This window comes from Populus alba, chromosome 8 (assembly GCF_005239225.2).
Source record: "Populus alba chromosome 8, ASM523922v2, whole genome shotgun sequence".
NCBI classification, from domain to species: Eukaryota; Viridiplantae; Streptophyta; class Magnoliopsida; order Malpighiales; family Salicaceae; genus Populus; species Populus alba.
In genome coordinates this window covers 10,029,635-10,043,349 of record NC_133291.1, presented here as the reverse complement: position 1 = coordinate 10,043,349, position 13,715 = coordinate 10,029,635, and the positions used below count along the sequence as shown (strand labels likewise).

The 13,715-nt window shown below is 35.9% G+C and overlaps 3 protein-coding genes across 3 annotated transcripts; 2 read left to right on the top strand and 1 right to left on the bottom strand.

Moving 5' to 3' along the window:
- The first annotated feature begins 983 nt into the window (after positions 1 to 983).
- On the top strand, positions 984 to 4,578 carry LOC118054978 (zinc finger CCCH domain-containing protein 17). The gene is made up of 3 exons (XM_035066748.2): positions 984 to 1,463; positions 2,108 to 2,218; positions 2,370 to 4,578. The coding sequence occupies exons 1-3, from the start codon at positions 1,317 to 1,319 to the stop codon at positions 4,344 to 4,346; spliced, it is 2,235 nt and encodes a 744-aa protein (XP_034922639.1). The 5' UTR covers positions 984 to 1,316; the 3' UTR covers positions 4,347 to 4,578.
- Positions 4,579 to 6,798: 2,220 nt separating this feature from the next.
- On the bottom strand, positions 6,799 to 10,150 carry LOC118054970 (26S proteasome regulatory subunit 8 homolog A). Its single transcript, XM_035066740.2, has 9 exons — positions 9,873 to 10,150; positions 9,502 to 9,599; positions 9,162 to 9,386; positions 8,977 to 9,039; positions 8,729 to 8,892; positions 8,046 to 8,202; positions 7,831 to 7,929; positions 7,636 to 7,746; positions 6,799 to 7,125 (listed from the first exon to the last, which is right to left on the bottom strand). The coding sequence occupies exons 1-9, from the start codon at positions 10,096 to 10,098 to the stop codon at positions 6,985 to 6,987; spliced, it is 1,284 nt and encodes a 427-aa protein (XP_034922631.1). The 5' UTR covers positions 10,099 to 10,150; the 3' UTR covers positions 6,799 to 6,984.
- A 637-nt stretch (positions 10,151 to 10,787) lies between these two features.
- Positions 10,788 to 12,399, top strand: LOC118054960 (F-box protein At5g65850-like). The gene has a single exon (XM_035066730.2). It carries the CDS (start codon positions 10,937 to 10,939, stop codon positions 12,245 to 12,247), a length of 1,311 nt encoding a protein of 436 aa, XP_034922621.1. The 5' UTR covers positions 10,788 to 10,936; the 3' UTR covers positions 12,248 to 12,399.
- Positions 12,400 to 13,715: the final 1,316 nt, after the last annotated feature.

Below are 13,715 nucleotides of genomic sequence, written 5' to 3'. Positions count from 1 at the left end.
ATATATGTTAATAATTATTATTTTTTTAAAATTATTTTTGACATCAGTATATTAAAATAATTTGAAAACATTAAAAATATATTAATTTGAAGTTAATAAAAAAATAAAATAATTTTAATTTTTTAAAAAAATATTTTTAAAATGTAGAAACAAAATGCTCTAAGATGGTCTTTTACTACGAAGAATCGTAATGAACCAGTGAATCTAAAATGAAGTCTCCTCTGGTTGCTCTACTTCATGCCCTCCTCTCTCTGCATCAGTAACATTCAAAGACAATAGGATTTGGAAAGGTGGTTCGAACATCATTTAGTAGTAATTATTTTTTGAATTTTTATATTATTTTTAATATATTTTTAAATAAAAAAACCTTTAAAACAACTATTATTAAAATAATACACACTATCTAAAAGCATTACAACCAATGTAGACAAAAATAATATATATAAAAAAGCAATAAGTATAAGCCAAAGAAAAACAATAAATGCAATCAACACAAAATTATATGGAATATTTCATTCAAATGTTTACCATGAAGTTGAAAATAAAGAAAAAAAAAATTCTAAATACAAAAAAATCATTAAATATAATATTTAAATTTATAAAAAAACAAAAAACCATGTTTTTTCTTTAAAACCTCTTACATTTAATTTTTTTTTTATTAAATGTGTTAATTTGCAAAATAATTTTGAAAAGTTATCTATTTTTCAAAAAAATTATTATAGGGGTTGTTTGTTTTTGCAGTTGAAATCATGTTTTGTAATGTTTTGAATTTTTTTGCTTGAAATTATTGTTTTTATATTTATAAATTATTTCAATATACTAATGTTAAAAATATTTTTTTAAAATAAAAAATATATTATTTTTATATAAAAAATATTTCACAAAACAAATAACTTTTAAACACCACCTGTCCGGCTCACGTCTCACAGCACCAAAAGAATATATATATATATATATATATATATATATAGAGACACACACGCGCATACGAGCACCATCAGCATACAACACACTCGTTTCGTTCCCTTTCCATTCCCTTTCTCTCACCCTTTTTATCTGTCCTCGTTCGTGGCGGCTCTCCTCATATATATACTTTCTCTCGTCTTCTTTTATATTTAGTTTTACTTGTAATAACAATAGTAAGTAAATAATAATCTCCGTTGGGTGCAAGGATTCTTGGAGGATCGCTTCTCCTTTTATTTATTATCATTACTACTCGCGCGATCCCACTATCAGTACAGCTGCTGCTGCTGCAAATTGATATATCGATCTGCATCCAATTCTTTAATTGATAATAATAAAGGAGAAGAACCGCCATGGTTGCAGCCACCCAACCACAGCAGCACCCATCTACAGCTGCTGCTTCGACAACAACCGCAAACGCAACATCCGTTGAAGATGAAGCCTTGAAAAGGAATACTGATTGCGTTTACTTTCTTGCTTCTCCTTTAACCTGCAAAAAGGTTCGCTTTTCTTTCTCTGTCGATTTTTAGGGATCTAATTACTAGGGTTTCGGATTTACAATTTGCTTTGTTTTATATTTTAATTAGGTTTATCTTGGGTCTTGAATTGAATTTGAGTGAAAACCCTAATCAATTTCTCGATATAAAATTGTCGATCTAGATCTTATCGTACGATTTGTTTTTCCAATGTCTTCTTACTGAATCTATGTGGGCAATGTTCAATTGGGCCTGTAAGTATCATTTGCCTTGTGGGTTTTCTTTTCCGATCCTTATCCAGCCGTGTTAGTTAGTTCATATGTTCTATGTTTGCTGGGCTTCCTCAGGAATGCTAATTTTTCTGAAATGTGTAGTGATAGTACTGCTGTTTTCTGAAATTTCTAGTGATATTACTGCTGTTTTCATTAATTGCTTTGTTTTTGAAGTCTTTATAATGCATTCGTATTTATGATTTGCTACATGAATAGTAATATTTGCTAGGCTGTGCATAAAGTGTCCGAGTTGTACTTTGCGTTTCTGTCATCTTTCTATGAAATCAATATCATGTGTCCCAATTGCTCTCTAAGTTTATGATCTTACCGCCATGCTTTTCAGTTATGCAGTTTAATTTTTGTTAACTGAAGCCCACTTGTTCTTTGTTTCAATAGGGAAGTGAGTGTGAATATCGCCACAGTGAATATGCCAGGGTTAATCCCAGGGATTGCTATTTTTGGTTGAATGGTAATTGCTTGAATCCCAAGTGTGGGTTTCGTCATCCTGTAAGCCCCTTTCCTTGTCTTGTTTTAATGTAACGCTCTTCTTGCTTGGTTTCAGTTTAAGATAGTGGGGGGTTTTTTAATTTTGCAAATTTGTCTTGATTAAATTGTTTATCCAACTTATTAGTATCTAATACCTATGCTCTTATTTCAGCCCCTGGATGGCTTGTTTGGAACCCAAGCAATAGCCTCTGCTGGATCTTCCTTGCCACCATCGCATACTGCTGTGGCATCTGCCACACATGCTCCTCACAATCCAGGCAAACAGGCAGTCCCCTGCATTTTCTTCCAGCAGGGTATATGTGTAAAAGGTGACAAATGTGCTTTCTCCCATGGACCAAATCTTGCTGGTAATAAAGTTTCTCAACCAATGGCACCTACCCCTGGGGCTGAGGCCCTTCCTCCAAAAAAGGCTTTTGGCAGCCTTCAAAAGTGTACTCAAGAACATAAGATTCCACAAACAAAAATCTCAAAGGCTGTTGAAGCACCCTCTGTGGCTAAACCTGTGTCAAAAGCTGAAATTGTTCATGCAAGAAACATTGCCGGTGTTGTAAGGAGTGCAGTGCCACCTAAAAGCATGGATGGTGAAATTCCTAGATATAAAGCAGCAAATCTTCCTCTCACGGTCAATGGAAATTTAAGCCGTTCCAGTCGTTTGCATCAGTTACAGGTAGCAGATGATCATGTTGTCCAGAATGGCAAGGATGCTGATGAGTATTTGAGGGAGTCCTCTCCTGGTTTTGATGTTCTTGTGGACAATGAGTTGAGGGATTCAGATTATTACCACAGTGAAGAGCAGCTTGGGAGAACAACAGGAAATGAAGGGAGGAACTTGAACTCTGTTGATGAATATGACACGGGTCATTCTGCTGATTATGGTTTATTACATGATGACCAAGAAATGTATCGTGATCCGCGAGGCTATGATTCCTATGAACTCACGCCAGGGCAGCATGCTTGGGAGCAGCACAGGGCTTCATCAGAAAGAATGTTAATGGCACCAGTTCTTCCAGAAAGGCGAGGTTACTTGAAAGCTGATAGCCCTGAGCACACTGAGGAATCAGATTTGCGTTATCGTTTATCGAAACAAAGGAGGGTTAATGGCTTGAGATCAGTTGTTAGTAATGATTTTGTCTCAGAGAACCATGTTGAGGAGCGAGGTTACCGGGGTTCTTCACGAAGAGACTCTCATCACTTACCTTCACATGAGAGCTCCATTAGCAGTCGCCTTCGTGGCAGAATCAAGCTTCCGGGAAGATCTCCAAACAATGGTGGTGATGTGCGTGCAGAAAGGGAAATTGACAGGGGCAGGAATCGGGGAAGATTGTCACCGGTGAGGTCCCCGGTCACCTCCCAACAAGGGAGGCTACGAGACAGAATGAAAGCTAGGGTGGAAGAGGATTACAATGAGGGGAGAAGTTTCAGAGGTCCTCAAGTGAGAGGAGAATTAATGGATGATAGAAGTACTAATTTTGCTGGTCCTAAACGTCTTGCAGAGCTGAAAGGTGGGAAAAATGCTGAGGGTAAGTTGCAGCAATCCCTTGGAAAGCGCAAGCACTTGGAAGATAATCCATCATCTGATGCTGATCTCTCATTTGAAGGGCCAATGCCTCTTAGTGAGATTCTCAAGAGAAAGAGAGAGGGTGGAGCTGCAGCCTCTGGCAGTGGAATATCATCTGTTATTAAGGACAACAACAATCTGAAGGAAAGCAGGCAAAGCCTCATCAGCAATTCCAATAAAAAGGCAGATGCAGAGATGCAAAGTGGCATTTCCTCTGTATCAAAGGATGATAACAGTAGCCACATGCTAAAAAATAAAGAAGAATCCAAGCTTGCAACTGATGGTGCCATTGGAACAGAAGAAGAAAATATTGAAATTGCTCATGGTCATTCTTCTCAACTTCCAAATCCAAGTGAGATTGAGACTGAAGATGGGATGATTGCTGATGATGGAATGGAAGATCTTGAGTACGAAGGTGATGATCAGAGGGATGAAAATTATGAATATGAGCAGGTTGATGAAGGAGAGTACAATTACGAAGAGGGTGAAAATATAGATGGTGAAGAGGAATATGAAGATGAAGAAGATGGAGAAGACTTTGCCAAGAAAATTGGGGCAGTGATCTCATGAAGGATGATAGATAGTTAAGGAGCACTAATTGTGTTTTTTGACGACCTTGCAAGATCATTTACATCAGTAGTGGATTCTTCATGAGCAAGGGGTAGTTGCTATGGATTTATTTTTCCTTGTAGAAGTAAAAGTAGAGATATCAAGTTCGTTTCTTGTATTAATTGAAAGAAACTCCTTTTATTGTATCTAAAACTGATTGAATGAGAATTTTGCTTGTGCTTCGGGCATTTTACTTTGCTTGCAAAGCCATAACTTGGCACCAGTACTTGATTCTTTATTTTATTTTTCTGCTTGGATCTGGTAGCGCAGCATGCTTATACAACCACGTCGCTTGCTAGATAATAAAATTATACTTACATGTCGCCAAAAATTTTGAATTTATTTTATTATAAATTAATATATTTTTATTTTGGTGTTTTCAGATTATTTTAATGTATTTATATTAAAAATAATTAAAAAAATAAAAAAATATTATTTTAATATATTTTAAAAAATAACCACGATCACATTTTCAAATACATTTATATTCTCCTGCATTTTGTTGCTTTTGAGTTGTGGTAAAAATATTTAGTTTAAAATTAATTTTTTTAGTGTTTTTGAATGATATTAATATGTTAAAATAAAAAAATAAAAATAAAAATTATTTTAATATATTTTAAAAAATAAAAAAATTTAAAGATAATTTTACTCCGTAGCCTACACGATGCTGTTTTCTCAGTAGAATCAGTATGGTGCATCTTCTTTATATTGAAGAAGTTAGCCAGTAATGCAACTATTGCAAATAAGGCAATTAAAATACGATTTAAGAAACAATGATTGGCTGAATTACTTGTCTTAGTTTTTTTCTTCTCAATAAAATTGCAATTTGTACTCAACAAGAGTGTTAATAAGCCATAACCGGACATGGTTACTATCTTTGCTCCTGGATATGCTATACTTTTGATGGACGTTTCTTTCTTTTTCCTCTTTCTTTTAAATCATGTACCTGTTATTCTCGTAAATAAAATTTACAATTATAATGTAAAAAAAAAAGTTAGTTTTTTTTAGTCATGTAATCACCTCGGTTTGCATTTGTATGCTTAGAGTCACTTTTTTGTCTACAGTATTTTTTTTTCATATATATATCTTTTTTATATCACCAGAGGCTAAATCCATAATCTATCTTCTATGATTTCCTCAATCTGTAAATATAATTTGATTGAGATTAATTGAGTCAATGATAAGATAAAGCCAATTGAGTCTCAAGTCTGAACCAGATTTTGAAAGAATATTGATGTTATGAGTATTTTGCTAGTGATTAAAGAAATTTCACACACACACACACACACACACACACACACACACATATATATATATATATATATATATGATTAAAGAGATTTCATACATTTCATACATATATATGATTAAAGAAATTTCATTATTGTATAAATGTGTGTATATGGATTTATCTTTGAATAAAATAACATTTTACAAAGACATGCGGATAATGAAACGATTATTTTTATTTTTTGTAAAAATAAAAAATGATTAAGAAGATAGTTTCACGTATACGCTCTCCTTGACAAAGACTTTCATGATCTAGCTAATTGATCTAGTTGGCATTATGTGATTGCAATTGAATAATTCAGTTGACTCAATTTAATAATATAGAGACCAAATTGATAGATTGAGAGTAATAGGTAAAACTATGAATATTAGACTATACAACATGCCACACACACTACAAAAAAATAGCAAAAAACTAACTGCCGCAAGAACTAACTAATTTTTCTCTAATAAACATTGCTTCAATTAACAGTGAAAATATTCATAATTTATAGTCCGTGAATGAGTTTTTTAAATGTGAGTCACTGTTTTATAAAATTACATTCATGATGACTCTCAAATAAAGATTTTTAAAAAAAAGGAGGAAAGAAACACGTATGAATTTGAATAATATATTATTCATTTATTCTTGTTAGCAAGATATGGTAGACGAGTCCTCACTCCTCTACATTATGGGGATACGGCTCCTAAGTAAAATAGTTAGGGGCATGCTTATAACGGCCTCGCAACGACACACCCATATATGCGGCTGAACACCACCATCCACACTGCCATAACCCCAAGCTAAACACAAGCAAATTTACCATCAAACTTCTCTTGTTGATGCGGATGAAGTATTGACTAAACGGATGTTATTATTATTATTTTTTATTATTTTTTTTATGAAAAGTATTTTTTTAAAATGAAAACGCATATGGTGAACGACCATAAATGAATAGCGCCTGGAGATGGCATTCATGGATAACCGGGAGCCCCAGGACCATGATTTTCTGCTATTCAGGCCCTGGTTAGGAGACTTCAGAAACCCGCGAAGGATGACGTCAAGCTATGGAGGCCTACAGGCACAGACATGCGCATGCGCACATAATTTATATAATTCATATCAGGACTGGTACAATCAGGATCTCAAATACAGTCCACGAGCAATCCTTAATCTTGTGAAAAAAAAGCACACGCACGGTACTGCCGAGGCCCAGGCAGGAAATCCAGTGGGCAAATATTCCATATGCATAAAGTGCTGTCGTGTTTGATTCTTGTTCTTGACATTTTCATTGACTGAAAAACAAAAAAACAGAAATCAAGTTACAGTCTACTTCCAGAGCTTCCGCAATGACATGTTCTTCTCTGTCTCCTTCTTCATGACCTTTGCCACTGCCATCTCAAAATCTTCTTGTGTAACATGGACCCTCCTCTCTCTTAGAGCAAACATTCCAGCCTCTGTGCACACCGCCTGTGAAACATAACAAGATGCAAGTAACCATCGCAGTCACTATTTAGTCAAAGCCACTTGTGCATCTGTGCGGACACATTTTTCTGCTTATCATGATACACGCAACAAAACAATTTCCCCCCACCTTTTTTCACCAAGGGCATTCACATTCAAAGAAAAACTACCTGATACATTAGTCATCGGTAGCAGGAGAAGGAAAAAAAGAAGAAAACTGTATGAATCACAAGATCAAGTTAAACAGCTTTTGATTGATCTACTGTTACCCCCTTTCTTATCTTTGCTTATTTTATTTTATTTCATTTATTAAAATAAAATCAAGCTACCCCCTTTCTTATTGTTGTTAATTTAATTTAATTTCATTTATTGAGATAAAATCAAGCTTAGATCCACACCATCTCTTTCCAAATTTTAATGAATTGCTCTTGGAGATCTATAATTTTCCAATCACTTAAGATCTGTGAACACTAAAAGCAAGAGGTATAAAATATACTTATACAGTGAGAATAATACCTTGAGCTCTGCACCAGAGGCACCATTCATCTTCCCAGCTATCTTCTTCAAATCAATCCCACGCATTAAATTCATCCTCCTTGAATGGATTTTCAAGATATCACAACGTGACTGCATATTCATTACTCTGAACATCACTCTTTACGAAACAGCACAAGGAAACAAAATAGTCAAACAAGTGAAAATGTTACTTACGTCTTCGTTGGGATTTGGAAATTCAATCTTCCTGTCAATTCGTCCTGGCCGAAGGAGAGCTTGATCCAGAATATCAATCCGATTTGTAGCCATCAAAACCTGTTAAAAAGTTGGTCAGAAAAGGTACTGAGTAACATGAAACATGAATAACTGTGTCAATACAATGCATAGTTTCCCCCTGTTTGTTCTATTGTCTTCTGAGGGTACTCCAGTACCTTTATCTTGTTTGATGCTTCAAATCCATCCAGCTGATTTAGAAGCTCCAGCATAGTTCGCTGAACCTCACTGTCACCATTGCCACTCCCAGATTCCATTCGAGCAGATCCGATACTGTCAATTTCATCCATGAAAATGATTGATGGAGCATGCTCTCTGTGATGAAACCATAAAATCAGAAACCATACCAGATATAGGATGTGAAAGACAAAGCAGAGTATATAACCAAACATCGGTGCAGCAGAGCATAAGGCTACAAAAGATGAGGCAAATGATGATCATTGATGTATATTAGGCTACTACTACGCATTTGAAATGTAAAAGATTAGAGCATATGAGATGAACTCTATAGGAAAAATTATTAAATTTTATCTTTCTAATGGATCACAGTTTTCAAACCAGAAAGGTTGCTTTATTTCTCCCAATCAGCAACTTTCTAAAATGGAGGCTTAAGGTGTGCTGTCTAGCATGCCAAAATTGTAGTTTAACAATCCTACAAACATAATTAATCTGGCGACATAGCCCCTTTTTTCCTGATTATGGTTTATTTATTAGAAAAGCAAGCCCTATTGCATACTGTCACCGCAATTGAAACAGGGGGCATGGATTTAATCAAGAAAAAGACCTTAAGAAACTAAGAATCAACTGAGAGTGAGGCAGTCAAGTAAAAATAAAGACAGACCTTGCCATAACAAAGAGCTCTCTGACCATTCTAGAGCCTTCTCCAATGTATTTCTGAACTAATTCAGAACCAGAAACCCTGATGAAAGTACAGTCAGTGTGATGAGCCACTGCCCTAGCCAGTAGAGTTTTTCCAGTGCCAGGAGGCCCATAGAGGAGGACACCCTAAGAGAGACAGAGCGTTGGTCCAAAATCCAAATGCACCAAAGTGTGAATAACAGATGGAAAAAGCTTGATGTTACATAATACCTTTGGTTGAGCGATTCCAAGACTCTCAAACAATTCAGGGTGTTTAATTGGAAGTTCAATGACCTACCAAGGAGTCAAGACAAAGTACCAGGAAACAATGAGAAAATCAACAGCATAACATTACAGTCATATTCATGGATCAAGTGAATCCTCAGGCACAGCCAAAAACAAAAGAATATACAAACCTCCTTTATCTCTTTAATTTGTTGGTCAAGACCACCTATCATGTCATAGGTAGAATCTGGAACTTTTTCAACCTTCATGAGGTTGACCAGAGGATCCACTTTGCTAGGCAAGATCAAGTGAAGAACATAGCTGTCGTTGCGAAGGGCAACCCTTGTTGATGGAGTGATCTTTGTGATATCAATACTTTTATCAATATCAACAACATACTTCCCCTCTGGATGAACCTGGATGAAGGCGCTTATTCTTATCAATAACACATCAATATTTCAAGGCCGTTAAACATATTGAGCACATCAATATTTCAACTAGCATTGAACCAAGAAAAAGAAAACACTGTACCTTAACCAACACCTTGTTCTTCCCCATTACTTTGACAACTTCACCAACATATGACCCGGGTTCTTGAAGTAGCTGCAACTCTTCTCTAAGCATCCTCACTGAGCATATCAAACGGGAAATAAAACGTCATATATATCCCAAGGGCAGGTTTGGTATTAGGCATTCCAAATAAAGGACCTAAGATTATGAATTTATAAAAAAGATGATTGTATCCTGTTGGCCTTTTCCTCTCCCCAAAATATTGGTTTTCAATTATGATTATTGAAAAAAATAAAAATAATTAAACCCTAGCTAGCTAATAAGATCTGATCTATCTATCTATCTATAAAAGAATTGCAAAAATTGACAAACCTAAATCGAATTAAACCCACCTCTGGAATTAATGTCATTGCGTTGAGCTTCTAGGCGATTGAGATTGTGGGTTTTTTGACGGACATGTAGCAGAAGCTCATGGATGTGTTGGATGTAATACTGCTTTAATCCCTCTCCTTGCTTCGCCGCCCCCGTTTTCGCCAAGCAGCTCTCCTCCGCCGTCATCGTCATTGCTGATTCTGTTTGCTGCTGCTGCTGCCTACTCTCCACTGCTACTGTTGCCATCGCGATTGATGGGGTTCGGTCTGGTTTAAAGGTTTGTTTTCCCTTTCCTTTTCTGATATAATTCATATTTATAGAAAGTCAGTAGTCCGTAGTCCGTACCAGGCCAGGCAGTCCAATCCCATGGTTTTTTGGGCCGAAGTCGGTTAATCCCTTAATCAATCGCTGATCCATCGGGCCCATACCCCATCCCAAATTTGGTAGTATTGTGGTCCATTCTATTTATTTTTGCCAACCAAATTTCATTTCAATATAATCTTCTTCCCCCACCAGGGACTGGATTGCAAAGTTTTATCTCTTTTCCCATAGAGTTTAATTTCATTATGAGATGGTGTTATAATCCTTACTTGTCGGTAAAAAAGGACTATTTTATATTAAATTTATATCTAAAAAATCAAGATATCGATAAAATATGAAAATATTATAATAATATTTTGGACAATGATGGAAAAAGAGTTGAAAAAACATTAAATATATTTTTCTAAAGCTTAGTCTGAAGATACTAGCTTGAAAAACAGAAAATCAATCCTTTAACTGAAGAAACTTTGCATTGAAATAATAAATCATAATTTATATTTATTAAAATAATTTTTTAAATTTTTTTTTTATTCTTGACACCCTACATTAAAGGACAAAAGTTTTTATTTATTCTTTTACAATAAAGAAACATCAAGTCTAAAAAAGAAAAAAAAAATAGAAGAAAAAATTGAAGGTGCAATCCTAATCCATGACGGATAATGAGAGTAAATCAAAGCTCTACCTGTTATAAATATATGTATATATACAGAGAGAAAGAAACACAATTAAGAGTCGAGATTAATTAAGAAGCAGATTGATCGCCATGGGCAATAGCATTAGCCAGATGAGAACATCGTCGTCGTCTTCACGAAAATCCATTAATATTAATCGCCAGCAGATTCCGGGCGACGTGATTCTTGATATCCTTTCAAGACTCCCCGCTAAATCCGTTGTACGATGCAGGTGTGTATCCAGGACCTGGTACTCCTTTACTCACGATCCTTTCTTTGCTAGCTTGCATCACGCTCGTTCTTTAACAAGGGATAATGGCAGTGCTCTCCTTCTTTCCTACCCTGATCCATCATCCTCATCAACATCTTTCTCTTTTTTCGAACGCAAACAAGGGTTTCGCAACCTTCAAATCTCCAATGTCGACCAACAATGTACTCGCCTTTCTGAAATCATTAGAGGCATTCTCTGCATACATGATCGCAGAAGCCATCGTGTTGACATATGTAATATCACCACTCAAGAGACTATAACCCTTCCACGGAGTACAAATATACCAATTAGGTCGGGTGCTGGTGTTGATTTCGATATTGTTTATGAACCTCGATATTCTTTCGGTTTCAATTCCTCTACAAGGGATTACAAAGTTCTTAATATTTGTAGCATCAGTAGATACAAATTGCAAGTCAATCCTAACAATGGGTTGTCCACTCGGGAAGTTAGCCAGAGAACTGTGGAGTTCGAGATTTTCACTATAGGCTGCGACAGGGGCGCAGGTTCATGGAGAAAAATTGATCCTGGCTACCCTTATGATCAAGAACTTCATGGTCTATCAAGTGAAAGTGTCTGCGCTGATGGAGCTATACATTGGAGGCACAGAGTTTTTGACCAGGAAATTTTGCTCGCATTCGACCTTAAACAGGAGAAGTTCCAAATCATCCAAGTCCCAAAAGAAGCATTAGAATTTCATCTCATGAAACAAGTCAAAGGATGTCTAGTGCTAATGGGTCATGTAATTAGTGGTTATAATCGAAATAAAATTGCTCTGTGGATACTAGAGGATCGACATAACCAAATCTGGATGAAGGAGAACGTTGTTTTCCCCTCACATAGCCCATGTCTGTGGCCTGTCGGCAGTTTCAAGACGGGACTGATTTTGCTTGCGCAACATGGATACGCAGATCCGGCTGCCTGGGCGGCATACTATTGTGACCTTGAGACAAAGAATTTATGCATGATTCAAGTCCCCGAGCTGAAGTCAGTTAAACTTCCTTGCGGTGAAGCTGGAAAACCTTCTGATGTTGTTCTTACAGAGCACACTGAGAATCTTTTGTCGCTAACAAGTAATGTGTACTCAAGCATTCAAGAAGAAAAGGTTAAGCAATTTGCAGGATTTTTCTTTTGAACCACGCTTTGCTTGAGAGTTTTTATGTAAGATTCATTCTGTGCTTCACCCGAGTTAATTTCTTCAACATTTATTTCCCTTTCTAGATCATATAATGGATGTTTTATTCTTTTCATTTCCTTTCATACTCTTATTGTGCCATTGAAAGAGTCTTATCTACCACAGCATATAAAAACCAATAAATTAATACCGCGATTTACTGCAACAATCAACAATAACAGTTGGATGCATTGCGTTATAACAATCAGTCAAACTGTTTTGGCTCACATAGACCTGCCCATGAATTTTTTTTTCATGTTTCTTCTGGTTGCTTCAAGTTCGGAAAGGGATAAATACGCTCATTTTGGACAATTTGATTGGTACTGCATCAGCTAATTGACTCTGAGGATGGCACCTAAGCGAGTTTTGTCATGCCAAATACATCATAAAATGTGCTGAAGGCTGTATAGATGTGAATCAACACTGCTCTAGTCAACCATCATAAGCAGAAGTCAGTAAACCAGAGGCACTAGAGCATTCTCATTACATACATTCACAAGTATGATGGCACGTGTGTGTTAAAAAATTAATTGGTAAGGACAACGATGTGCTTAAAATCGATTTAAGCTAGTTTTGGGTTCTGAATTTTGAACAAAGATATCTTAAAACTCCTATATAAAACTGGAGCTATGAATGAATCGATGCCTTGCATGAATCAACAGAGCTGCCACCACCAAGCCATGAAAAAAATACAGAAATACCAACCTTGAGATGTAACTCAACTGATCAGATCCTAAATTATTTGTTCTCTAGAGATCATCAGTTTAAGTCTTATAAATCTCAGGATTACTGGAGACTTACATCATCGTTAACTTCAAGGCTCGTGGGATTTGTCGAGATGTGCACAAATTGGTCCGGACATCAACGTTAATAATAATAATAAAAATTACCGAAACATCTGAAGACAGCCAGACGAGGCCGTGTATCATTATAACTCTTAATAAGGTAAAATTACAGACAGCAGGCATGAGAACACAGTGTGGAGATATAAAGCCGCAATGAGTTTCTGTGCCCTACCTTTGCACATAGTATATGTGCTGCAATTCCCTTCCATCTCAACAACGATTCCTTTTCAGCTGGACAGCAAAAAGTTATAAATGCATGCACAAAAACACAATTTTCATTTTTTCGCTAATGGATCCATAACCTGTACCCTGCATTCATCACCTCAACAATCAACATTTTCCAACCAAACCCTTGAAATAACCTCCAACCATTAATTATTACCAGACTTTTTATCATGAAGAAGCTATAATTTATCATCAGTATTGAAAAGATTTGAAGAAGCATTAGTTATCATAATCTATAGCACAAATAAAAAGCTGACACTATTTTTGAAGGAATCAGCTTGGGATACGCAACTCTTTAACTTGATCATATGAAGACATGCTACATTTTCAGACAAAAAAGATTTTGGACAGAGAACTCT